Raw genomic sequence first — 27,886 nt, 5'->3', positions numbered from 1 at the left:
ACAATCACCTCCCTCTCCCTGCTGGTCGCTCCTCTTTTAATACTGTTGGTCCTCTGGGCTGCGTGTGCACACTACTGGCTCATGTGCAGCTTCTTGCCCATCAGGACCCCCAAGTCCTTCTCTGTAGGACAAAGAACCAGCACTAAGGCTTCTCCTTTTCCATGAAGGCTATTAGGGAATACCCCATGAAAGAAAGTATTAAGTGTTATCTTGGTGATAAATTGTCATAAAGCAGTAAATGGGACCTTTATAGGTTTCTTCTTCTCACTCTGCATCCAAATAATCAGAAGAAATCATTATTGCACGACACTGAGTAGGACACTCTGATGCTTAGCAAAGTGTTTTTCCTTGATAAAGAACACTAAGGAACATTTTCTTCTTGTTTCACCTACAGCAAAAGAGAGATCTTTAACTAACAAATATTTATCTGATGTAATGCCTTGTTAGCTGGTTCCAACAGCTAAATTTAGAAAGGCTGTGATCCTTCTTCTGATGCTTCTTTACTGGGCAGATAGAAGGCTTAAGAATTAAATGAGGTCACCCCGGTCTCAAGGGAGCTCTGAAACATTTCAGTGCTATTAAAACTTCACAGCTGTATTTTCCTTTAGTAATACTGAAACAGTTTTTACAGCATGTACATGTTCAGTTCAGATCAGTAATCAGTAGTCCATCAAGCAGCTGTTTTCCAATCAGTTTTAAAAAAACCCTTAAGTCTTTGGGTAGCACAATAATGTAAAAACATGAGAATGCTAAAAAAAAGGGGGCAGCATTCAGGTTTTTTTTATCTAGTCCATGTAGCAAGCAGTAGGGGATAGCTGCAATTTGAAGATGCTCAACTGTGCCTGTGTTATTGTCAATACCAACACTGCCTGGCAAGTCGACAAAGCCTGCTTTCTTCAGTTCCTTTGCACTTTGCTTTCCCACAAGCTAAAGTTTGTAGTAATCTTTTTCAAAAGATAATCCAGCCAAGCAAAAATCACGTACACCACTGTGCTTTGGATTTCCTATCCTGCATCAAGTATGTAAGAAAGCATCCCAAGTCCCTGAGCTTCAATAATGCATAAGGTTACTTTGTTAAATATCCTTCTGAAGAAATTAATCTTGAATGCTATTTGAGGAATGTTTCTAAATTTTGAGTCGCAAGCACATCCACATGTAGGCCATCTGGAAATACTTCTACAAGGCAAAAAGGAGATTTGAAGAACTATAAACACTTATGTACCTCATGCATGTTTTGCTTTTTCCACTCTAACAAGAAAAAGAAAACAGCAACTTCAAACTCTTTATATATGAAGGAATTGCAACTGAGAAAGGACAGCTGAGGAAATTGCATGCAATACAAAGGACTGACAACGTTCTTCCTGGGAAGCGACACCAGGAAAGCTCATGGCACAAACATGGCCTGTGGCAGATTTTTCTGGCATCACAGAAAAAACTGTTAACAAAGAGAAACCACAGAACTCAGACTTTTGTTTAAATTATGAAAACATAACCAAAGAAATTGTAGAACAGATAACTTAAGAAAAACACAAATAAAGCAGATTTCTACATGAAAAAAATACTACTTTCTCTTCAGATATGAATGAATTTGATGTAGTTTTTCAAATTCCATTATCAACACTTGACATTTCAGGATCAGGATTCCCTGTAATTAATTCCCTGAGTGCTGAGCTCTGTGTCCCAGTAAGAATCCATCCATGTTAAGGAACTTTTCTCTTGAAGCAAAGAAATTTGCAAGGTAAGACAGCAGTGCTCAAAAGTATAATTTGCGTTTTGAGCCATAACTTAAAATTGTTTCTTTCTTTTTCGTGTTCCATTTGTACAAAACTAGACTCCTCAAAATGTTTCAACTATTCATAAATGTTTCCAGCTTTACATATAGCAAGAAATAAGTTTACAGGGTGATTACTTAGCTACACTGACAACACACACTCTTACTAACATTAGACATATTCTTATATGTAGATGCTCTTTCAGGCAGTTGCACAGTAACAATTATCAAGCAAATATTGCAGAGAAAAGTAACAAAGACAGACTTGTGCTTGAGGGACCCAACACAAGAACTTCACACACTAGAATAAAAAAGGCTGCAATTTCACTTGTGAGATTATCTGCTAACATTTTTGAGATGAGAATCCACGCTAGTGCCATCTGAACTGCTAAAATGTAATTAATTGGGATTTTTTAACATAGAACTGAAACATTGGTACCTGAATCTAAGACTGTCAATATGTATCTTAATAATTCCATCAGTTAACACCAAAATCATTGTGTTCTGAACAAAATTTTGATTGCAGTTATGAGCAGTTACTTACATGCACCTCACAAAGTTATTAATCACTGAAGTGAAAAAGTCAGATTTCATTACCTTCAACAGTAAGCTACACAGTAAACCATGCTCACTTTTAAAGATGCTAATTACAAAATGTTATCAAGCACACTAGCATGAATTACCAAACGTGCTGAGAGAAAGAACTGCACAGTTCTTGGCCAGATCTAGTGAGCTTATGAAGCAGAACCAAGAGGTTATTTATTTACCAGTTTATCCACTTTGGACATTAAAATCTGTTTGGACCTGTCTTTGACATCATAATTTAGAGCCTCTGTTGGAAAACTGTCTATAACATTTACCAGATTGCCATGCCAGAACTGAAAAAATCCTACAGAAAAAGAAATGGATCCTTAAAATAAACATCCACAGTTTGTATTACATGGAGTTTGTTACACAACGTTCCTTCTACTGTTTCTACTTACATGAGGTATGACAAAGGTTAGAAATATTCCTTTTCAGGTCTTTCATGTTTCAGGCATTTGGTGCTGGAAATCTGGATTTATTCTGACATACACCAACAACAGATGTATGCGTTCAGTGTTAGCACAAGAAACTATAAATGAAAATGCTGAGGAATGGGAAACATTTTCAGCTTCCTTACTTCCATAAATTTCCATCAACTTCTATACCTCTCTAAGAGTAGAGATACCTGCATCAATTGCAGTCTGGATACAGAAAAAAACTGTCAAGAGAAACAACAGAACATCGGACTCTCTTTAACCTGTGTCCTTTCCTAGGAGGAGCCTGCCTATACAGGTTAGCTTCCATAGGGGGTGCTCCGACTCCATACTAAAACAATACCTAAATGGTCCATACACACCAGAAACTTCACAGGGGTTTTGTGGTGATACTCTTTTTTCTAGATCAAAAAGAGGATTCCCCTGGATGCTCATGTAAATGCACTACGTTAAATGGTGCTGAGGAGCTAACGCAGGAGGGAAATCTTACATGAAGCATGAGAAAAGCATATGCTTTTTGCCATCATTGCCCCTGCTCTGTGCCTGGCTCCCACTGGTGCTGGAAGGCAATGGTGAGCAGCAGTGCAACTGAACTTTGTAACGCACAGCCATGCACTTCACTTAAATATCTTGTTGTGTTCTTGTGAGTGAAGGCAAAGACACCTTAAGGGCAAAGAAAAATCGAGCCTAGGTATTTCTTTCTTTTTCTGAGTATGCTTTAATTCATACCGACGTGGGTATGCTGAATAACTGCTGCTTTTGAGAAACCATCAGAAGGAAAATGTCCACAACCACCACTGCGCATAATTTTACTGCTTCATCACATAAAGGTGTGATGACTTTGTGCCTGCAGGTTTGTCTTTCAGATCAACAAGAATCCTGAAGGGAAGTGCACCTTCTCCCTACCTCCATCCCACCTAGCAGCACTCCTCTGAACACCAGCAGCCTGCAATTGGCTTGCCATCACTGTGGCTGCAGAGATGTTTCTGAAAATGTTTGTTTTCCTAAGTACAGTGGTGAAAGAGAATGGCTGGGTCTGTACCTTGTTCTCTCTGGATGTGCACAAAGCAGTCAACCATATCCCTGCACTACTGCTCTGCCTGGATCTGCTTGTCAATGTATTTTTATTTTTTCAAACAGAAATCTCTCAGATAATTTATAGATGGAAAATAGAAATGTAAAAGCACTACTGTTGCAACTCAGCTCTGTACATCTCAAGCTGATATGTTGTCATCAAGGAACCACCAATTTTTGAAAGGGCTGAATAACAAAACCTTCCATCATACACTTAAACTTCAGGCTTAAGACTTCTACTGTGTGAAATGAAAGCAACTCTTGAACAATTCAAACCAAGCTGTGAATGACCCAGTGAGCATGAGCAGTCAAAGGCATTTAAAGGATCAGTTTAGAATTACTCTGAGTGCAATCTACTAGTTGAAACGAGCTAAGGATTTGACCATGAGAACCTAAAGAACTGAATTTAATTTCCTAAATACATATATATTTTTTCTTTTGATCCCACTGCTAGCAAGTACAGGCAGTGAAAGAAAAAAAATTGCACTATTGACAAAGGCTGTGATAGGACACTATGCAGATGACCAAATCTAAATGTGCTGGCTGGGGGTAAAAAATAGGACCCAAGAAAATCAAACATTTTAAACTAGATCTTTAGTAAAACTATCTACATACATAAACAAATACCATCAGAGCAGCTAGTTTGTCTACTACGAACCTTTCAGCAATTAGTAGGGAAGCTGAATTCTGTAGAAGCCTTCTGATTTTGCAAGCATTCCTTCCCTTGCCTCATACAGATAGAACCTTTTTTTTTTCCAGCATCCAGCATTAGACTGTAGAAGGCCTAGCTAAACAAATACTGTTTAAATGAACAAAAAGAGAAAATATGTAACCTTAAAAGAAATTAGAATAGCACTGTACTGGTCTTTTAAAAATATACATTTTTTATTATGAAATTATGAACATAATACAAAAGTAGCTATCCATGCATTGGTCTTAAACAAAAATATCACCCTCAGCACACCTCTTCTGTGTCTTCAAAACTGCTTTTTTAACAAATGTAAGCATTATTTATGATAAAAGTCATGAAATCAGGTAAAACATCAGTTACCGCTGTAGGTCTAACAGTGTGCACTAGCAAAAATGTTACACCACCAGTTTTGGGTGGCTAAACATCATCATTCTTTTAAAAGGTTTCTTTTTGTTGTGATTAACACAATGTTACTGAAAATATTTGTGTATTTTTCATGTGCTTAGAAGCACAAAGTTTTCATTAATTGGGAAATTTACTTTTCCCTATCAGTGACTGCCAAATATTCACAGAGCACTTTGAGGATATCAGTGTATCATTTCACATTGAATACTGGACAGTGAAGAGCAGTGAATGTACTTATTATGGGAGGCCTTCACATAATGAAGTTACAAGGAGGATAAATAATTTGACAATAGATAAATACAAAAACTTTGGTGCTCTGAAATTTTTTATAAGTATTCAACTGATGAGGTCATTAGAATCATCTCTAAAGTTTCATCGGTGTCAAATCAAAAGGTAGATTTACCTTTTTAAAAGCATTTCAAAGGTGAACCATCGGCAGTCACCTCAATTGAGTTAATTTCTCGCTACCCTTAAATGCTTTGAGAGATGAGAACAAGGATGGCTGAATATTCAGGAAGTTCATCTACGTAGCTAAACCGAAGGACAGCTTAAAGGCCAGCTCAACAGCGACTTCCGCGACTGAGTCATGGAAACAAACATAAAACTCCTGTGGTTTTGGATGCAAGAAGAGTCTCCTGAAGAAAAAGAACACAAAAAAAACCCCACAAAAATAAGAAATCACAGGTGTTAGCTTTTTGCAATTGCTGTGTAATACGGCTAGCAAATTTCTGTGGCCCTCCTGCATGATTTTACTGTTCTCATATGTTAGAATCCTAAGATAAGTTATTCTCTGTTCAGTTTTCCCAAGCCTATTAAAAAAAGTTTTTCATGTTTTTAGTAGGTATTTTGATGTTACTTTTGTTTTTGCATTGGGTTACATGGGAGCAAACGCCAGTATTTACATATTTAGTCATTTTTAAACTTAATACAACCTAGCAGGTACATTCCTGCGTCACTCCAACAGACTCTTTGAGGGAAGGAACTAAAATAGGAAAGCTGTTAATATACCTTTGTATAACTGTATGTAGCATTATAACATAGCACATAGTTCTTTAAGTATTAATGAACTGTCCTTGGTCATCCTGCTGACTGACTAATCCTAACAAGACTGTCTGCTAACTGCAGCTAAATATTAGGCATCACAAAATATGGTCGGTGAGAAGTGATGGCTACAGAATGTGGCTTGCTGGCCTGGTCTTAAACAATTAAATTATTTGTAATGTTCTGAATCATCAAGTGATGATGCATAGTATTTTCTCATTACACTTGATTACTTTGAATAAAAGCTCTTGTATTTAAATATTTAATACCTAGGGCAGCACACTGTTCTGTCATGCAAGTAAGTTTTAATTTAAATTATATGACATCACAGTAAGTAGATCATTTGTGCTGACAGCAGAACTTGGAAAGCAAATCCAGGAAAGAATGCTCCCTCCCCAAAACATCTCAGATAGACCAGTAGGTGGATTTGATCTTCCCAGTTGAAAAAATATTCTTAAATATGATAGCAGCATACTCAAAATGGAAGGCTTGGAGAGAAATAGATTTGTCTGCCTTTAAACTTACCCCACAACCCAGTAACTCAGTGTTGGTGGTGGTTTCTTCTGATCATTCCAGTTCTCAGGAGAGCACTCAAACAGAACTCCGTGTTCCCTTACTGGACCAATGTCTTCATCGGTACTACTAAATTCTGAGATCTTACTGCCTGCTTTCTTCTTTTTCTGTAAAACAGTTGGTGAAGTGTTGGTATAGATATATTGTTTTAATGCAAACATTAGTATATGTAACTTTAACATGCTTTCTTCAGAAAGCTGCTGAATGACATTGCTGTCCAAAAGCCGGATAGAAGATAAAACTATTTTGCTCACGTGATTCTTTTCTTCAGTTTTGTTACTTCAGTATCAACATTTTAGTATTTTTTAATTTTTTAATATTTTTTATAAAATATTTTTTAAATATTGTTACACAATTTGGAAGTACTCCCCTTATTTTGATTTTTTGGTCTATCTGAACAGCATTCTCTTTAATAAGACATCTGAGATAAAGCAGCTTCATTAACAACCAAGTACGTTAAAGCAGCTAAAGCTCTCATCTCTTGCTTTAAATTAACGGTATAATAGTACATTTTTGCCTTATTTTTTTTCTTTTTGTCAAGCCCTATGAACACAGAAGAAGTTCTATTCATTCTTTTACATTCTCCTTGTGCCCCAATACAACCTGGCAACTACAACATTAATTGTTGAAGCCAACTGACGAAAACTACCATGGATTTTTGGAGTCAAAATACTCTTAGTTAACAAGCTGGCTTACACAGGTTTCTCAGATTTTCCTCTAAAAGAAACTTTGTTCTGCAGCACATGTTCAATTGTTTCTGACTTTCAGGGCATAATGAACCCAGCTGCTGCTTATGGTAAAGACACACACCTGAAGAACCCAGAAAAACACGTGCTGACACAGCTGTTGCCAAAACAGAAGCTGTCACTTTCAAGCATGCATTCTTCACTTTTTATGATCTACATGTAATAGTTGAATGGTTTGTTTACTCAGGTATCTTTAGTTTGAACTACAAGCTGCCTATTTAACGATTTTAACCAAAGGCAATTTGATCAGAAGAAACATCTGTGTACTCTCTCTGCTTGCTTTTGTGTTTCCAAATCTCCTGCCAAAGTGCCCAGAACAAAAGACGCACTGCAAATGTCTTATTCAGCCAAACATCAGCATCTTATGGTGTTGGCAGAATAATCCACCAAATTAAGCTGTTTTTCCTAATGCTTAAAAAAAAAAAAAAAAAGAAGAAAAATAAAGATTTATGAGGTACATCAGTCTAACCAGAAATGACTTCTTCGGTAACTTCAAGAAAACACAGAGGAAAATAATACTGATACTTGCAAACTGCATTCATTCAATTTGTACTGTTCTTTCGCATTTCACATTTAATGCATTTGGACTGTCACTTAAGGACCTAAGAACATGCAAGTGGTATACAGTATTCCACTTGTGATAATATTATTTCTTTTTTCCAAAGAGACTAAACAGGTCACAAAATCAGCAGGGATTAAATGTTACCCAATTCAGTTTGTGTCAGTAAAAATCAACTGCAGAATTAACAAACTAGACTCTGAACAAAACAAAACTGGTATTGAACACAAAACATCTGATCTGAGCATCTCAAATTGATTCTCATAGCTATTGTTTAGATTTCTGCATTACTTTGGATGAATCATTTGAAGAAAGCAGGAAACTACAGTGAAGCACAAGGCAGAAGAGTTGCTGACATCAGATCTATCCTCTTTTTTTCTACCTTTTTTTTTTTCTTCCCTAAATGCCAAACACTCAAGTGAAGCTCTAGTAGCAGGGATCAGGATTCAGCCCAAGGCTAGAGCAAGGCTTGAACATTTTGTAAAGAGAAAAAAGCTCACCTGTTGTGCCATCCCACATAATCTGAAATCCAAGAGATTATTTGGCAGCATAATTAAAAAGAATTGATCGTTGTAACCAGCCAGATACTAGACAGATATTAACGTGAGAAAAATATCAGAGACATCAGTGGGTGGCAAATGTGTAAGCAAGCTCAGGTAGCGCAGAGAACAAAGGCACTGAGAACAAACATTCCCTCAGCTTCAGAGAGGCTCTCTTCAAGACACACCATCAGAGCAGCAAGGGGAGCACTGGCACTGCTCATATCAAACATTTGCTGTGCAAAGAGAGGGCATCCATTTACTTTTTCCTACAGTCTGAAATGTCCTTGTAGGATTAATACGACTAAAAGAATCTAACAGTCCTCTTGTGCTACTTCCTACACTTCAACCCAATGTGCGAGAACTTTGTGCTAAGTTACAGAGCTCTAAAATCAAGCAGAAAAAAGAAAATAACATACTGAATTCATGGAGTATTTATTCTAAGGGCATGGCAGGTAGAACCATAGTTACATGCATACAGGGTTGGATGTTCAGACAGAAAATCTGCCTATTGCAGTAAAAGAGTCAAGTGCTTTTAAACAACCACACAAAGAATTGCCTGCTAGTGAACTTTTTAAACAAAGAAGTGAAAATAATATTGAAATAATAAATTGAGAACGTAAATAGAGAGAAAAGCTGAAAACAAAGCTTACATACTTCTTTCATCATGCACTGCTGAAAAACTGAACGAATTGAGAGACAGCAACGATGGAAATTCTCAATTAACCGAGGGTGGATGGAGCCCCCGAGCCGTGCAACTTCCTTGTGAGTCGGAGTAATAAAGATTCCATGCATTGTTTCCAAAGATAGATAGTGGAATAGGGTATTCTCAGGACCAGATGTCAACCTTCAAAAATAGGATAATCATTTTAATATTTAAATAAATCTGAATGAAATTTCAGTTAAACAATATGTACAATTTTCTTATAATTGTTTTTCTGGTAGCTGCAATGGAGTACTAAAATGGAGACATTAGAAAGGTGCTTATTTCTATATCAAGGAAATCTGCTAATTTGGACTGCTTATATTAAAATTTAACACGTAAGTGTAGTTAGCTATTGAGCTTGTGCTCTCAAAAAAAGTTCTGAAGAAAACCACAACCCTAAAGCTTTCTTTTGCACTCCAACAAAATACCAGAGCAGACAGTGTTGTCCAAAGAACAGGGGGAAACTAGGAAGAGCCACAGCTTCTGTACTTTGTTCACCTACCAAGAAACAACAAGGAGGAATGAGGTGCACGTGAGCCAAAAATGCATTCACTTGAATTTCTGCATTCACATATATGTTGGACATGTATACATTCCACTGAAATATGCTTGAGAAAGTCTTCTAAGAGTTCACATAGCAAGGTTTTGGTTACAATAAAATTATGCAAGGATATGTACCTCTTTAAAAAAACATGCATGTATGACTTTAAAAATGAAATAATTGTTTTTTTTAAAAAAACAATTTCTTACTTGATAGTGTTAAAAAGTTCCATGTCCTTCTCTGACAAGTTCTTCTTAAGGTTTCCTAAATGAAATGGATTTGGTAGAGTATGTTTTTTTCTAGCAACCTGAAAAACAAGTAGATGGGTGAACTAACAGAAGATATTGACAAGGAAAGAATAGAATTAAATAAAGAAATTACCTATTTAAAAGAAAAATAATGTATTGCTTTCGAGAAGCCCCAGTCACATCAATTAATGTAAAATGTATTTTAGTCTATTTTTGGCCAAATTGATGAGAAGCAGTTGTACAACCACACAGCAAGTTGTCCTTACTGCTTTTGTTTACACCATTATTATTTTGGGGATATTCTCCAATTACTTACTCTAATTCCAACACAGCTGTCCCCAGTTTAGTCAGCTGAAAACCAAATATTTAGAAGCAACAATAATCCAAATAAAAAGGTGACAGCTGGGAGGCTGACTCAAAGTTTCCCAAAGCAACTCAAGTATCTTCTACTGAATTCAGGGACATTTTATTCAGCTCTGCTTTGGGATTTTTGCTTGTTTGCTTGTTTTAAGTTAGTGAATTTTGGTAAGAACTGCCACTTTCCCCAAGCCCACCAAAACCTGTTCTGTTTTCAGACCTGATCTGCTAGAGAGTGTAGATTATTGCTTTCATCTTCTGCAGGACCTTCATTACCATGGTCAGGTCCTCCACTGTTTCTTGTAGGACTTGGCTTACGTGTTGTTAAGGAAGAGTCACCAAACAGAGTCCTTTTGCTTGCTGGAGTAGTTCCTGTTCTGGAGGCATTTTGTATCTTACTTAGGATAGGTGAGGTGGTTAAGCTCTCCAGTTTGTCACGTGTTGTAGGAAGGAACCAGTCAGCACAAGATAAAGGTGGAATGGAAGGAGAATCTAGCCTCTCCTCTATGCTGGCATCTATACCTTCCAGTTGAAGTATAGTGGCTTTGACCTGGTCTACATATATACAGTCTGGTCCTGGATTCCCAATGGCTTTTGATGCACAGCCTCCTGCCTCTAGCAGAACACACAGCATAAAGTGTCTCTGTAAACATGGAGGTAGCAACATTAGCCTTTGATTTAAAATACACTATTTACTATATTATATCTCACCAGATGGTTGGACAAAAAACAGTACTATACTCAGGAGCCCTTCCTCCTCCCCAGAGCCATTTTTAAGTTATCCTTTCACATTATCTAAGTTATCATGCAAATGAAAGCTATGGTTTGCATACTCATCAGATATTAGACAAAAAGCATAATGATTTAAAAAAACATTTCTTCAGTGAGTTATCTGAAAATACAGGATCATTAAAGTAAAACATTTCCAACTGAAGTGGAAAAGTATAAAAATAACAAGATGCAAACAATTCTACTACCTAATAAATAATGTCCCATGAAACAGATAAAATAGGAATATTTTCTAAAATTACTAAATTAACATGTGGACAATTATGATCTTGCTGAATATCAGACAAAACAATAATAAAGCAGAGCATACAAAAAGGGGTATACATAACAGGGAAATGCTTACTTACCAAGCCAACTATCAATAAGAAGTATCTCGCTTCGGGTTCAGTGTATCCTGTAAAATCTGGCACTTCACATGATTGGATATGATGTTGTGGAAATACTTCCCGCCATATCACTAACTGACCAATCTTCTGTTCTGCTGCCAAGGGTAACAGACAATAGTGCTGGCTATATAAACCTATATCAATGAGATCTTCCTTTGGCAAGTGATTGCCAATCAAGTAACCCTTAATTGAACACAGAAAAGGAAGCGTATTCAGTAAGAAACTTGTTGACCAAAAAAACTCAAAAAACAAAAAAGCCCCAAACCAAACTGTGCTGATAATTTACTCTCATAATACTACAGGTATAAAGATCAAGTGCATGACAGTTAGTTTCCTTAAAGCAAAGGGTGCTGTCTTCCTCTGTCTTTACCTTGTCAAATACACTACCTACATTTAATAAGATAGGTAAGTTTACAAATAAGGCCCAAATGAAAAAGCTGGCAATCCAATTTGTCAAATCTTAGATTTGAAGACAGATCAAAGATAGATGACTGGCTGTCATCTTTATTAAATAACAGCAATGCAAAGAAAAATCCTGGTAGAATATCATACCGAATCAATTCAAGTGAGTCTTCCATCTCATATTACTGTCTTTCTTCAATCCTTGCATCACATGCAACAGAATTTCCATAAGACAGCTTCAAACAAATATTTTAGTTTTATTGATCATATAGCATGTATCACTTTATGATCTTTTTGTTGATGTTTTTGTTACAGTGTTTTTAATCTCTTACTAGAACTATGTATTTAAAGCAAACATACATTTATCATATTTATGAGGTTCTGAAAAGAGTTACTGCATGACTGGATTTTTGAATGTTTTGCTTTCCCAACCTGTAGGCCTTAACCAGTAATACTACCTTGTAGAAGAGACAGGAGCCCATAATCATATATAATCTTCTCATGTTGTAGTAATCTTCAGACTGCGAACAAAAGCATGAGTTTTTAGTTCAGGCTTTTTATTTTACAGAGTGAATACAAGGAAACTAATTCCAGTCAATCAGTATTATTTCATATTTTCATTTTTGACCACTTATATTGATCGGGCATCAGAACAGCATTAATAAGAATATTTTGAGCAGTTAAGTGAAATACAAAGTTTTAGCCTACATAATAAATTTTCATGTCACCATAGTTTTCAGCTCAAAATAAGATGCTCAGATTTCCCATCCAGCGTTTATCTGCCCATAAACAAACTTTTCAAGAGATGATAATTCTTACAGCATACTGAAGCGTAACTACTGACACCAGAGACCCTTGTAGAGCAAAACTTCCAAGTCAAAGCATTTTTAATAGTTTTTTGCAATTTTACCCCAAATATGCCTACTCATAGATCTTTTAGTTTACTTGCCCATTGCTCTCAGAGTATTAAGACTAACTTTATATGGATACAGAGTATTTTAAATGATTGGGTGCAATCCATTTATTTGCAATAAAATACAACTTCCTCTTCTGAAAATATTCATCCAGCCTGTTTGGCACCACTTTTTTTAATTTGTTTTGAAAGACTGACTATATGACTGCCTAACTTGTATTTTTAGCTTCAAGCATCATGAATTATCTGAACAAGATTTCAGTGCATTTACATCTCACCATCCTGTTCACCAAGTAGAAAGCATATGCTCAAGTAAATTACTATCTTCTCCTTTAAGATTATGTATAACTTGTAATTGCTTTATTCAAACTGGTAAGTTAAGTTCTCAGTGCTCCACTGAAACCTTTTGTTTTATTCACAATTACTTGGGAAGGAGACAGTTACTGCATGCAAACAACAAAATGCTAACAACAAAAGTAAACATTTACCAGTTCAGCAAAATCAGCTGCTTCAAGATCACTCAGTGCCGTGTCAATTTCCATCTGAAATATTAAGCAGTACATTTTAATAGAGGCTTCCAACATACTAATTTACAGTAAAAGCATAATTCACTTTATCTTGCTAATCTTAGGGGATTAACATTCACAAGTACAAAGTTGGATGGACAAAAACACGCATACTTTTTAACAGCAATATCAAGTACCAAGAACACCTCAATTCATCAGGTTAAAGAAAAATATTCAATTGCTATGTGTTTCCCCCTTCTTTGAAACTAAAATGTCTCTTCTTCTACGCCTCCTGAACCCACTGTGCTGTATATAAAGATGTCGCACTTAGTTTCAGTATGTTTTAAAACATGAGGTCTAGAGACTACTCCCTGAAGGCTACTATATCAAACTGAGCTTTTAGAAAAATCTTTTTCCACAACGGATTTAGTCTTTACCTCTAAGGAAATTTCCAAAACTTCACAACGTATGATCTGTGTTCTACTGAACCCGCTTTATGCGGGTGCATTTCTCTTCATGCAGGAGCTGTTGGTTAATGCAAGTTTTACTAAAAATACATTGCCTTGAAGAACGTCAGTAGCCACTGAAGTTCATGACATAAATGTGCTACTAATAAAAAGAACCTACAACCCACCATGACAGGCTCCCTGGGCTGTTTAAACAAGCTGACTCTAATTGAAATACAGCCGGTTTCACAAACAGAAACATCAGCTACACTGTTGGCAGTCAACAAGTAACCAACATCTCAGCTTTTTCCTCACTTAAGATGTAAATGGCTTTCTGCCCAACTAAAGAACTGACATTTGTATTCACCAAAGAATACATAAATAAAAAACATCTTCACTAAATTTATCTACCAGAAATTTCCTCTTTGTCTAGAAAAAAAAATCTTGAAGATGTGGATGATCTAAGATAATTTTGGAAATCCATGTTCATATCATACATAGTAAAGCAAACTGTTTTGTAAACCCCTCTAAAATCCTGTCATTTTATAAGAAGGTAAACAACCTGCAAGCTAAAATAGAGACTGAAGCATTACAGTCTCTCTCAGCAGAAATGTGAGAAAGAAGAAAAAAAGCACGGAGGAAAAGAAAGGCTCACCACCAAATAGTACAAGAAAATAAAAGTATCATTTTCTTGAGAGGAAAAAAAAAACGTGATAATAGAGGTGTACTAAGTTACATTTCTAATGTACATCACTGTGCTGACTAACCACGTTTTACAACTAAGAAATGCATAGACATTTTAATCCCCTCAATTACGGAGCATGAATTTTGCAAGAGAGTGGATGGGTGTGTGTTACAAGGGCTATGTGCACACCTCACCATTTTTCACTTGGATAGCAGATATAACTGGGATAAGGAGATGAAAGCAATTGTCCTGCAGCACTCAAGAAACACGTACTTCTGTTGCTAAAACATATACTGCAAAAGCAGAGACTAAAATTCTCCCCCACTCATAAATATGACATGCAAACTGCTCTTCACATGAAATGGAAAGTAATATCCTAATTACAGAATTGAAAATATATAAAAATCTTGAAGGCAAAAATGATTCCTAGATTCACTAAAGTTCATTAAAGGACAGAAAATGAAAACGTAGTGAATCTTTCTTTCACTCACTTCGGGCCATTGAAGTATGTGCACTGTACAGAAAGTTACTTTCTCAACTGGAACCTGGCTAGGTACTAGAGTGTTTATACGACAGTGTCTTTGTTCTAAATAGAAAAGGTGGTCCAATTTTAAAATGCATCTGTCTCATTAAGGATCAACAGATTTACAAAGTAATTAGCTGTCTAGTCCTCATGTTTAGGTCCTTGAATGATACCTGCAGTATAGAAGTACCTTTTTGAGCTAGACTTTTCAATTCAGGCTTCATAATTGATGCAGATGAGTCCTGCACCGCACTGGAGTCCTAAGAGATTATTCATCTAATACTAAAGCAAAAAGCTGGAGTAAAAGAGTTGAATTGCCAGATTTTTCCCCACTAATAACAGGAAGAGTTCAAGATTTGAACTTTAACTATAGTAATTTATATCACAGGTCTGACAGAAGGTGAGATGGGTGCTACCCCAAGTCTTCACACTAACAGAACAAATAGCAGCTTCAAGGAATATATGAGCGTTTAACCTGACTCTGAGAAACTCTGGAAACAGTTAAGAAATATAGCACATTGGGAATAGCAGAAGGGGAGTTATACTGAAGCTACTACACATGATGTAGGTAAAACTCAACTTCTTGAAATGCTCTCTCAAACTATTAATAGACCTAATTTTCATAATACAGCTACAACTTGTAGGACATTTAGAGATCCAGAGGTCTAAGCAATTCAGAACTAGTATTATTCTACATAATTACTTATAAAACTTCTCCAAAACTACTTTTAACCACCGTCTTGGGAAATGAGTATCCTGAAGTAGAAACTGTTTTTTCATCTCTGCATCAGATTTTGTACTCACAGCTAGTAGGCATAAAGCAGACTGAAATAACAGAAAGAATAACCAAAGTCACTTGTCAAGTTAATAAAATCACAATGAGGAAGTCATATGCTGCACTTCAGGAGTAGCATACTCCAAAAAACATTTATAGGCTTGCTTTTTAATCTACAGTCAAAATATGTAAGTCTCTTCCCCTGTAACCAGTGGTTTGCTGTATGTACCCTGGAAAAGGTACAGAACTGAGATTCATTCATATATTGACTATGTGGTTCAGAAAGAAGATTGCTTTTAGATTTCATTATCAGTTCTCTATTTTGAAATTAATATACGACTGTTTCTGACTGGGGAAGCATAAAACAAGACTCTGCTCAAACAGAAAATGACAACATAGAAGCAATTGTTTATCGATTTCCATGTTTTCCAAGTACAGATTAACTTCTGTACTTGCAGCATATCTGAAAATATGGCAGCCAACTGCACCCAACAAGACCTTGTTATCTACATCTGAACCTAGTGTGGGATCAAAATACGTTCTAACAATGCTCTCCACAGAAAACATAACCCTTAGGTAGTGATACTAAATCACATTATAGCAAACTGTAACACAGAAACAGGAAAAAAAATTGCAAACTGTAAGCCCTTTGAAGGAGATAACAGAAGTCTTTTGGTTCATTTCTAAACACATACATGCAGTTATGTTATTAAAGCATTTAAGATCAGAATTAACAAAAAATATAAAGAACAAAAGACTTGAGTTGAAGATGATCTGGATATGTAGCAAAAAAAAAAAAAATCACCCAAGAAAAAAAACATTTCAGAGTAACTTTCTGCACATAAGCCACAATCACCAGCATTTGTCCTAGATGTCATTTCTCACAAGTTTTCCCTTACATTCTTTGACGATTGCGCACTGTTCCCTTTGCATAGTTCAGTACGTTGATAAAAGATAATATAAGATTCTTTCCTAAATCACAAGTTACACATGAGCTTCTGGAGTATTATTTTATCTATAGCAGTAGAATTTTAACTACTAGTATTTTTTAATGCATTTCTGAAAGTACATAAATGATGAGAATCAAACATAAAAGCTCCATACCATGACCTGCCTTCCCTATGACATATGTTGTTAGGTAGGTACATTTTAAAAGTAATCTTAATTGCTTTATCATCGTGTTCTTTTCCTAGGTAACTCTGAAGTCACTGAACTACATATGTAATAGCATTCTGTTACGAATGTAAACGATTGCATAGCTCTAAACTTAAGAGAAGGGTCCTGTAGGAAAATAGGCAGCCCACATTTATATTACACAATGTCAGCAAAAGCTAAATGCAAGACCTGTGTCAGTTTTCTGGCTTGTCTTAGACAAGTTCTGAAGAGATCTGAAAACAAGATCACCTTGATTTCCTGAGGCAAAGTCAGCCAGCGCAAGCCTGGGAGGCTGTCTAAGAATAATGCACTGCAGGTAGTGTAGTGTTGAGCACTGGGGCTGGCATTTGAGTTGAGTCTTGCAGGCTGAAGTGCTCGCTGGAAGAACAGGTTGAAAAAATGATCCAGACGAGAAACATGTTCCACCTGGCAAAAAGCACTGAACAAACATGAACTGCAAGTTAAAATAGCATCAAGAAACTTGTAGCTTGTTTATATAACCCTCTGTGCTGTCAAAACCTCTTTGCAGCATGATAACTACATTTGGATTTTTTAGAATTCATTTTAAACAAACGCTATGCTAATACTCAGACAGTACATACATACAAAGAAGAAACAGCTTTTCTGAAAGCAATACTGTATTATTAGAGCAACAAAAGATGAGGCACTGATCAGCTTCATATTTAAAAATAATCAGATTATTACTTTTCTTTATTTTATCAATTCAACTATTTGTGTGTTATAGATCTCTGTGCTGTATGACTATTTTCTTCAGAGGATACAAAAACTCTTGTTATTCCAAATGGTCTCCTATACTTACAGAAAAATCAAGTACTTTACCCTCCATACTCAAAGCTGAAGTTTTTGTGAGATGCATTTAAATAGCTCCAAATATAACAAATGTAAGTTGCTCCTTGTTGTTCAAAATGCTATGAGAAAAAGCAATGACTTGACATTACACGAGGCTGTTCTGTCTAAAACATTTTTCTGTGCTGAACAGCACAAAAGTAATAGAATCACTAGGATTTTCGCCGTGGCATACACACTTCAATTCTGAAGCGAATGCAAGCATATGAATAGCCCACCTTGGCAATTTTATTTAGGTTACAGTCAGACTGAAATTTTTCTGGGTAATTTCCAAATGTAGAGGAAGACATTCACTCTGCCAAATAAAGTTGAGAAGTCTAGAGTGTTTATTTTATTACAAATATAACACTGTGATTCATATATACATTTTGCAGACAGTGGTTTAACACATTTGCAGAGTGCTGTTGACATCCAGAGTGACTCCGGTTATGTGAATGATTTAACCAAATGAAGGACAACATTCTCTGAAATAACAAAGGCTATTTCAAGAGAGTCCTACTGGTGTTAAGAATGAAACAAGAAGTAAGAAGAACAGAATCCTGGCTTTGTGCAAAGGTAAGAGAACAGGAAAAAAAAAAAAAAAATCCCTGTAAATATTAGACATTAATGCTCTTTTTCCGTAAGCATCAATTAAAAACTAGTGGCTGAAAAGAAAATACTTCTGAAATAACTCACCTGTCTAAAGAGCTGTACATAAATTTTAAGGTCCTGACAACATCTTCAATCATGTTCCTCAGCTGAGTAAGCGACACACTAAAAATCAGAAAAGAATGTTCGCTTATGTTTATAACGTCTTTAACTACTGTGAATGCGCATAGGCATCTTCTCAAGAGTCTCCATAACCAGTGATATATTTGCAAACACAAATTACTTCATAGGACCGTATGAGAAGTTTCCTTTGAGTAACTTGCCCATGATCACACAGATAAAGTAGTAAAGCTGGAAGAAAATACTCAGAAATTCTTGACTTCTAGAACATCTAAATATGTAATATTACTACTGTTACTCAGTACTCTCTAATCAAGACATGACTTCACAAAACACTGAAAGTGACTGTTACAGCTTATATGCATCTCTGGAGATCTATTAAGACCGCATGCCCTTCATAGGGAATGAAGAAGAAATTGTGACGAGGGGTATTTAAAAGATGCGAGCAAAGTCAATGCAAACTGGGATCCCAGCTATAAAATCAAACTAAAGTAACAAGAGTACATTGTAAGCCCTCCCTTTCTTGTTCTTTGATAGCAGAACAGTACAATTCGAGGACGGTATTTGAGAAAAATATAAAACAAAAGTTAGAAAGAGAATGAAGTATTGTATTTGAAACTCACTTTTCTTCAGGAAGGCCAATCACGAGCAACTTGTCACATTCTTTCCAGTAAACAACTTGAACTAGTTTTTCACACAAGAAAAGGGAGGAACTAGAAAAATTAAGCCAGAAGTATTTCTGTTAGCAGTATGAAGTCGTAAAAATAAAATAAAATAAAATCACCTTCCAAGTTGGAACATATGTATTGTATATACAAAGTCTTATGCTCATGTAAAATGACATGCATGCAATTAAAATAGGTAATTATGTTAATTATTAGAAAACTCAGAAGACCCTCTGACTTCTACTCCAAGTAAGAGGTCACATCAGTAGTAACAACATTTTCAAGTACAAGCATGAAGGAGGAATAACCGTTACTGAAGCAGCACACTTTTCCTCAAAGAATTGATTCATATGCTTTCTTAAGGTCTTCCAATGATGCCCTTGCCTAGATTTTAATACAGTTAATTTAGAAAGTGAATGTCATTACAGGACACACTGAGGTCCTAATGCTTACTCACAAAAGCATTTTAAGAGACCCCACACACAGGTTTTGAAAGCAAGACCAAGAGCTATTTAGATCTATTATCTGAGTGACAAGTTTGAACTCCCATGCTATCTCCCTATGAAGGAAATTGCCCTACAAAGCTCATCAACCCCAGAAGGTTAGAGCAAACTCATTCAAGCTACTGAGTGGATTGGATTGGAGCACAAACAGAATTAGACCTGGTGTTCTAGTCAGCAATAAATAAAACATTATGCATTAGATTATAAAATTTAATTTATTGGTTGCTGCTAAAAGCAAGGTCTGTAAACATCTCCAACACTAAATTTATAGCAGCTCTAAAACTGAGGAAAAAAAGTTGTTGATGTACTCAGCTGGGATCAGAGCTAGAATTCATTTTTTAGCCCTGCTACAGATGTCTTGTGTGACTATGAACACAGATTCTGTAATGTTCCTCATTTATAAATTAAGTTATAATAATCTTTCTCTGACACCTAGGATTCCTGAGAGTGGACAGGTAATGCATCGGTTCTAGTTAGTAGCTATTATGATGGCAGTTTAAAACAACAGACTTACTGTGTATAGCATCTTAGAGCTAACTGTTTTACAGACCATGTAGAAAAGTTATTAAAAAGCACTGATTTCTTCTGACTTTTCTGAGTTATTTAAAATCTCTTAGATCATACTAACAACAACACTGATGCAAAGCAGAAGATACGTAACTTTAAGTTAAAAAAAATGACTCCATGATTAAGTTGTTCCACTGATTCAGTCATACTGCAGAAGTTGATGGAACTGAATAAACCATAACACTGTCATTTCATCAGTTATGAAATTCCTAACTATTTCCATAGGTCTCCAGAAAATTTTTATCCTTCAAGTAACCTTTCCAAGCAAAACAAGTAATATAATTGATAATGCAATTAACAACAAACAAACATATACATCTCAAATGATACATAAAACTTCAGCAGTTATCATAACTTTCTCTTCTGACAGAGCTTCATAGGAGAGCTGTGGATTTTCTGTTATGTTTTTTGAAAATATGAGACAGTCTTTAGAGACTAGCAGAGGTCCTTGCATATTTCCAGAACTCGTCTAGAAGTGGGGAATTGAAAACCTTAACAGGAAAGGTGATTCTAACATGCATTTCTTTCTGATGATAACGTGTATAGATCATCAACAAATAGATTGATTTCAAATACATCTAAAAAACAAAATCTGGACATGTCAAAGGTGTTTCTATTGGAGAGAGTTTCCATAATAACACACAAGTATTGAAAAGTGGTAAATGTGCCCCTGTGCTAATTAATGCAGTATTACTTTAGAATATTAGCATACACAGAAGATCTGAAGCCTGTGTTTTGTAGCTGCTGCTAAGAGTCATTCTTCTTTTGTAGTGGTCACTAAATCATTAACACGCTTTTATGATCTTTTGCTAGCTACAAGTTTGTAAGCACGGCTGCAACACATTGCTAAAACTGCTCAGTCAAAATAACAAGACATTAGCAAGTCTAAGAAAGAATAAATGAAAATAACCAAATGTAAACAATAGTAAACCAGCGAGTATTCATTTTCTGGTAAACAAAAGCATTTAAAAGCAATTCAAGAACTCCTTTTCAAGAGAAAAACATCAGTGGAAAACTCAACCTAAACACACGAAAGAGGCTTTCTGCCTTTAAAGAAATTCTGTATTCTTGGCAATGTTTTTCACTATTTGTACAGCACGTCTGCCTTCATCCTTCTTGAACCAAAATTCTTGGGCTTGAAATCCCACTAACAGTTGGCTCTTTAAAAAGAGAGAACAAAACAAAGAAACCATCAAAACTATTCACGCCTCGCGTGTGACATGCAAGGCAGTGCTGTGCAGAAGAGAATCGTGACCCAGGCACCCAGGAGATGTGAGCTGACATACAAACTCTCAGTGAATGAAGTGTGAAACCAAAAGATAACTGCTACCTCACTCCTAATTATTCCATCATAAAACTGCCTGCCTTCAAATATATAATCATCTCTTGACATATCTCTGCCACCCCTACCCATCTCCAAAGAGCTCAAAGCCATTTATATCAGTCTTATAACTAGAGTTCTGGTCTGTGGTTACAAAAATATTTATGGTGTTGCAAATTAAATGTGAAGTAAAGTGAATTTTAAAGGTGCAGATGCTCATGCATTTAATTGAATTACATATTTACGTGTTGGTTTATTAATTTTCTTGAAGCTGTTGTTGAGTTTCCACTATGCCAACATACAGTGCCAAACAATTGAAGTTTAAAGTTTATTTAAGGATGTTTTAAGAGATCTAAGAAGGGATCTGATAAAATAAAATCAGTTACACTGAACTAAAAATCCTAATCACTGATACCTATGACAAAAACATTACCTCTAATCAATGTACATTGAAACTGAGCAACCCAACTTGAGGTATGTTCTTGTTTTGTCTAGGCATGGATGCGTGACCCATGTGCATTTTTCTATACACATACATACAGAGTAAGAAAAGAAGTAACACATAAAATCTCAACTATTCTTACCTGAGAATCTGGGCACCAGTAACACTTTCCATTATGTCAGACAGGGTGAGAAATATTCCCCTCACGTTTTTCAGTTTTTGGGATGCTTCTGACATGGGGTACTGATAAAGAATTTCTTGCTGTGGACAAAGTTAACTGTTAGATAAGGGAAGTAAAAACAAAGAAACAAAAACAAAACCAGAAAACAAGCTGACATTTTTAATGGCATCAATTTTATTTTTAAACATGAAAGCTTTTATCATATACTTTTGCATAGTATCAAAACAGGCGATCTGCACAGGTATGCTGGAAAGTTCTAAAACACGAGTGAATGTTTGTGACGATTTAACTTCTGTTTTATGGAAAAGTAAGTCAGTATCATATGGAGAAACAAGAAATGACAAACAATTTGTCCACTGCATTTTACAGCTTTATGTACACTGTTAACAAATCTGATTCCAAAAGATTGCTAACGTTTGTTTGTTTCAATATTTAAGCTGTGATTTAAGAGCCATACTGCCCATCAAACAGACAGCTCTTTAAAACCAACAAGGAAGAACATGACGATTCAAATCTCTCCCTGTATCCCTACCTATTCACTCTACATGTGCAAAACATAAAACTGAGGTATATATTCAAATCATGTATACACCATTAACAATTTAACCATCAAAGCTCTGACTGTATTTACTGGCACTCTCTTAGAATGGTTGGGTTAAAACTGAAGATCAGTGAGGATGAATGTTTGTGTCAGTTATTGGTATTTTTCTTACTGGTTCTTTTACAAAAAAAAATTATGTAAGCATGCCCCAAATTGTATATTAATTACTTCAGGAGCCATAACAACAGAACATTAATTAGCAAACGTGTGATTCTCCAGTTTTGCTTTCTGCCAAATCATGATGTGTAATGTTCAGCCCATCCAATGCAATGAGAACACTAAATTATTTTTCTACATGAACAAAAGAAACCCTGATGTGATTAACTTTGCTATTTTATTACTCAGTGCCAATACCCGCTAGAAAATTTTCCTTCATCACGATTAAATTAATGTTTCATTGTAGACAGACCTGGCAAACTCTTCATTCTTATCCAATTTAATTAGCTTTATTTTCAAATAGTCATTAGTAACATCGATTTTTTTCTTAAATCAATCCCTCAGCAGGAAAAAAACCCCCACCACTTTCTAATTACAGCACTACAAAGGATTAAAAAGAAAACATTCTCTCTTTTTCTCTCCTCACTATGAATGGGGTCCTTTACACAAAATTCATTTGAGAATTATCTGAATACTTTCCCAGGGAAAGAAAAGACAACTGTAACAAAAGGTCATAGCTGAATCATATATATATTAATGAACTAGAAAGGTTCAGCACATATCACCATACAGGATCAGCTGTCTTCAGAGCAAAATGAAAAGTACCATTTTATCCCAAAGTTCACAGGGCAAAGACAACAGAATTACTAAATGAGAAGCACCTCATTTAGAAGAAAACTGTAAACCTACACCAAACTGAACACCCTAAACCCAGGCAGAGCATCGAGACTAAAAGCTTAGCCGTTAACTTACCAGTTTCTCCTCTTTAAATTACTGTTTTATTTATGTCACAAAGTGAATCTTAATAGATTTTTTTTTCCCCTCCATTCAGTGCAGCCTCAGCAACAAATGAAATGGATACAGGAATTGTGCCAAAACAATGCTGACCAGAAAAAAAATCTACAGTCTTCACAGTGCAATGACAATAGATGCTTTAAGTTACTTCTTACATTAAAAAGAAACAGTAGATGAAAAGAACACTAGGCACCCCTAAAGAGTCATTTAGAAATTATAAAACCTGAATGAAATGCCCCAGGAAACACAAGTGTCTGTACGAACCAAGATAACTTAACACCTTACCTTAATACCTACTTTTCATGTTTCCGTAACAGTTTATAACAGTAAAATATTGTGTGGAAGGAATATGGACTTCATTTTAAAATACGGTATCATCAAAAAAAAATCATGCAAATGCATAAACATGATATAATGTTTGGTGATGCAAATAACATGTGTTGGTACAAATACTGTATGCTATAATCTTAACACTTTGAGTTAAAACCATAAAAGATCAAACCGTCATCATCTGGGACTCATGACAAGCACACGCTCACAAATACTGTCTAACGCTACTTTCCTTTAGGATTGTTAGATAAAGCTTACAAGTCTTAGAGATTATTAAATCTATTTCTGGGTGCCAAAGGCGCACAAATGGAAGAATTAGTAACTAGCCCAAGCTGCCATTGTTTATAAGGATGTGATCTGCATACCATGCTCATTTAGGATATGGGTAGAGAAGCTTAGTGAAGGATCATTATATTTTTCCATTGTGCAAGATGGCATGAGTGTATAGTAATTCAATGCTAATTTGAACTAATGTAAACTAAATGTGGAAAAGTACCTCTACATCACAAATGTCACTTACTGAAATTCCCTGAAAAAGTTAGCATTCCTTTTTTAATATGTGCCAAAAAAAAAAGGCTTGGTTATAACATCAGAGACTATTTACGGCTGCATAACTGCCAAGACTTATCAGGAAACAATTCCTCCATGGTGTGAAAGGAGGACAAGTGCATTACAATCCTCCTTTTACCTCCACTCAACATTCAGGCTTAATCCCATTTCTTGGGAGAAAGTAGAGAAATAATGGGGCAAGAAAATACTGTTCATTTACTCTGAAGTGCAAGAATTGCCGTTAGGCATTTGCATATCTATTTACCCACCAGGTCAGAGAACCTGAATTACTTTGTTTCTTTGCTTGTTCTTACAATATTTCATAGAATTTAAGTAAGTGACCAAGAAAACACTGGTGTAAGTCTATAGCAATTGCCCCATGAATGTCCCGTACATGTAACATAGGACAAACTTAGTGCTTAAGGTATTGTAACATCTAAGTCAATTTTTTTAAAGCATCTTAAATGTATTTAATTGTAAAATGGGCTTTTTCTCATTTTTACTATAGGGAAATAACAAATAAGATAAATACTGTGGTACTGTATGTTTTAATGGAAGCAGTCTCATAGTGGAGATAAAAACACGGAAGGCTACTAAGAATTGGTAAGTGAATTTGATATAAACTAATTTCTAATGAAGGTATCTACTACGAAAACCTGCAGTCTCTTAAACGAGATTGGAAAGAACTGCAAATCAAAACTTACAGTGTTAGTATGTAGCCACAAAACATAATGAAGCATATGGTACCTTAAAAGTATTAGAGTTAAGAAAAGTGATTTATATTGCAAAGCCAACTTCTGCAGAGTTACAAAGTACTGAATTTATGGTTGCCTAGTAAGTCTTAATTATACACACTCATCTGCCCATCTTGGGCTCTATGCAAGCCCAGCATCTTTCAAAAGAAAAGACAATGTCATGCTGCATATGTACAATATGGCTCAATTAAAGTTGCACAAGTAGCCACAAATCTGTCATTTTCTAGCTTTCATGCATTTCACTCTGCATACTGCATTTTTAATGGTATCATGATATGCAGTTTTCTGTGGTTCTCCTCCTTAGTCATGTCTCTAGAAAACAAAATTCCATTAGGTGTAATTGCAACACTTTTTTCTGTTGTAGATTATCAGAGTAATACAGACTCATATCAATTGAAAAAATATTAAAACGATAACTGCCTGGATCTTAGCATTCATTCCAGGAGGGAAACAAAACTGTCTCATTTTCTGCTTCTCAGTCTGTCACTGTCCCACCATACGAGACCTTGGAGATTGGAAAAAGCTGTGCTTCATTCCATATATCCACAGCACAGATAATAAAGGCCACAGGGCCCTGTGCTAAATGTGAGGAGAATTACATAAGGGGACAAGGGTCTTTTTCCAAATGCATGCTCCTGAAGAGTGCACTTTGGCCACCAGTCATTTTCTGATCAGGCAAAAGGCCAAGCTCAGCCTTCCACTCTGTTCTGTATCTGCCAAGCGTGTGGAGCAGAACATTTGTAGCTATGGCTACATCAGGAACATCTACCCAAACTTACAAAAGGTTATACATAGACTGGCAAAATTTTTCTGAGGAACACAAAAGGAAAGAGATGTGAAATTTTATGGGACAAAGAAAGAGTACTTTGGTAGCTGAAACAACATTGCCCAAGCAAGAATCAACAGTCGGTTGCAGACAGCAGACATGCAAGACTCTTCTGAGGAAAGGCATATTAGCATTTCTCAACAGGAGGGCACTGTTCAGAAAGATTGTGTGTAGGGACTGCCAACAGCTCCTGCTGAGGAAAAGGCTTTTTTGATTAGACAGATTTCATACATCCAGTTTGAGTCGTGTATTGAAAATGTCACAGTGAGCATCTGAGAGACAATAATGAAATTCTGAATTTGCCTCCGCTTTCTCTGTTAACACCTGGTCTGTTCTCTCTATCAAGGCAACCAGCGGTGCTGAAGTGATTTTAAGCCCAATTAGAGGTTGTCTGCAGCAATACTGGCATTTCCCCCGCCCCCCTCCGAAATTTCAAGCTTTATTTCTGTCAAAACAGACATTTGGCAGGGTACTCATTACTCAAGTTGATCAGCAAGATTTTATTTCTTTTAATATCAAAAGGCATAGCATTCGTTGCCATCAGTTTTCACCCTTCTTCTTCACTTTTCTTAGTTAGCCACATACCTCATCCTTAGCTGTTTCAGAGTCCAGTTTCAGTGAGAGGAACATAACAATATGAGGAACGGTCTGTACAGCCTGTTGAAGGCCCGTGCTGTCTTCCCCCCACAAAAGCCGAACCAGGTTGTTCATACTTGACTGCTCCCGTTTATGTCTTTGCTGAGAGGCTCCTTCAGGTTCAAATACCGATGTCTCAAATGTGAGTTTTACCTATAAAAACAATTAATCATTGTGAAAATTATGATGTATTTACAATTACATTCTAATGTCAGGTAAGAGGGATGTAGTTTGAGACATTTAAGAGATGTTTTCATAGCTTTTCTAAAGGGCAAGCTTACGTGGCACAATGCTAAAGTTTTGTAAGCATCTGTACAAGATGAAAGCATTCAAGAATTGCTGCTGTTTGAGGAAAAACAATTATATACTCAGTGTTACGTAACCATTTATTATTAACAACAAAGCCAGCTATTACATGCTCTGTGAGCCATGTAAGTAAGCATGTGGTTTGGTGTGTTTTCATTCTCAATTTTTACGGTTTTGAGAATGGAAAAATATACTTACTGTTTTGAGTTTGTGTGAACACAAGACGTATTACCACCATTTTTAAGCATAAACTACATTTGACTCTTTCTAAATATTAGCACTTCTGTATGTATATATCCTCGAGGCTCCTTCGTGGACATTTCATCGCTGTTTTGAACACACTGACAGGTATAATTGAACAGGAAAATAAATTTTTGCTGAATAGCAAAACTAAGTAGGCACACTCTCAGTTCCTCATTTCATATGAGATTGTTTGTCTGCATTAAAATAACCTTAAAACGTTTGTTGACTTGGCAGATCTGAAGCACAATGTAGCACACCAAATCCCACTTCTCTCAGTGACGATTTAGCATCATGATTAGTGCAATTAAAGTTCTTTTTCCCAGTTGCAATACATCCAAAAAGTTTAAGTAGAGGCAGCTTATACATTTAAATATAGATACTTTTATATGTTCATAATTGCCTGTATGTGCATACACAAGCCTTGAGAGGAGTGCCAGCAAGAAACTGCGATGCTGTAAAACACTCACTGCCTGTCCAACTAGATCCAAGAGACGTGCCATCATCATCTCTTCTAGCTACATCACTTGTGTCACATGCTGCCTTCTTCCCATCTCACTCTATTCCCTCCCAGCACTACTCATTAAT

At 36.0% G+C, this 27,886-nt stretch overlaps 2 protein-coding genes across 10 annotated transcripts in view; one reads left to right on the top strand and one right to left on the bottom strand.

The window, feature by feature from the left end:
* LOC112532415 overlaps positions 1-27,886 on the top strand; it is a 37,806-nt gene that overhangs the window by 2,458 nt on the left and 7,462 nt on the right. For 2 of the 8 annotated variants that reach the window (XR_006939251.1, XR_006939253.1), the window contains exons 2-4: positions 3,644-15,484; positions 18,092-18,272; positions 25,044-25,138. Coding sequence is in view for 4 of the 8 variants with exons in the window: in XM_046941103.1 (XP_046797059.1) it covers positions 15,309-15,394 (86 nt within the window). In the remaining 4 variants the exon portion in view is untranslated. Of the gene's footprint in view, positions 1-1,633; positions 17,104-18,091; positions 18,273-25,043; positions 25,139-27,886 lie in introns of those variants that run through there. The other 6 variants (XR_003075127.3, XR_006939252.1, XM_046941105.1 and 3 more) reach the window with 5 other exon arrangements.
* INTU (inturned planar cell polarity protein) overlaps positions 4,726-27,886 on the bottom strand; it is a 43,439-nt gene continuing 20,278 nt past the window's right edge. For both annotated transcript variants that reach the window (XM_015276636.4, XM_015276634.3), the window contains exons 4-16: positions 26,702-26,905; positions 22,066-22,184; positions 19,049-19,138; positions 18,393-18,470; positions 17,100-17,289; positions 13,249-13,302; positions 12,306-12,368; positions 11,407-11,628; positions 10,491-10,913; positions 9,875-9,972; positions 9,076-9,265; positions 6,527-6,681; positions 4,726-5,595 (exon numbers count right to left, since the gene is read on the bottom strand). In XM_015276636.4, the coding sequence (XP_015132122.2) occupies positions 5,484-5,595; positions 6,527-6,681; positions 9,076-9,265; positions 9,875-9,972; positions 10,491-10,913; positions 11,407-11,628; positions 12,306-12,368; positions 13,249-13,302; positions 17,100-17,289; positions 18,393-18,470; positions 19,049-19,138; positions 22,066-22,184; positions 26,702-26,905 (1,998 nt within the window). In that variant the 3' untranslated portion in view covers positions 4,726-5,483. The remainder of the gene's footprint in view (positions 5,596-6,526; positions 6,682-9,075; positions 9,266-9,874; positions 9,973-10,490; positions 10,914-11,406; positions 11,629-12,305; positions 12,369-13,248; positions 13,303-17,099; positions 17,290-18,392; positions 18,471-19,048; positions 19,139-22,065; positions 22,185-26,701; positions 26,906-27,886) is intronic.

The sequence above is a fragment of the Gallus gallus genome, chromosome 4, assembly GCF_016699485.2.
Source record: "Gallus gallus isolate bGalGal1 chromosome 4, bGalGal1.mat.broiler.GRCg7b, whole genome shotgun sequence".
In the NCBI taxonomy this organism is placed as follows: domain Eukaryota; kingdom Metazoa; phylum Chordata; class Aves; order Galliformes; family Phasianidae; genus Gallus; species Gallus gallus.
The sequence above is the reverse complement of the archived record's forward strand: the minus strand, read 5'-3'. Positions and strand labels throughout refer to the sequence as shown.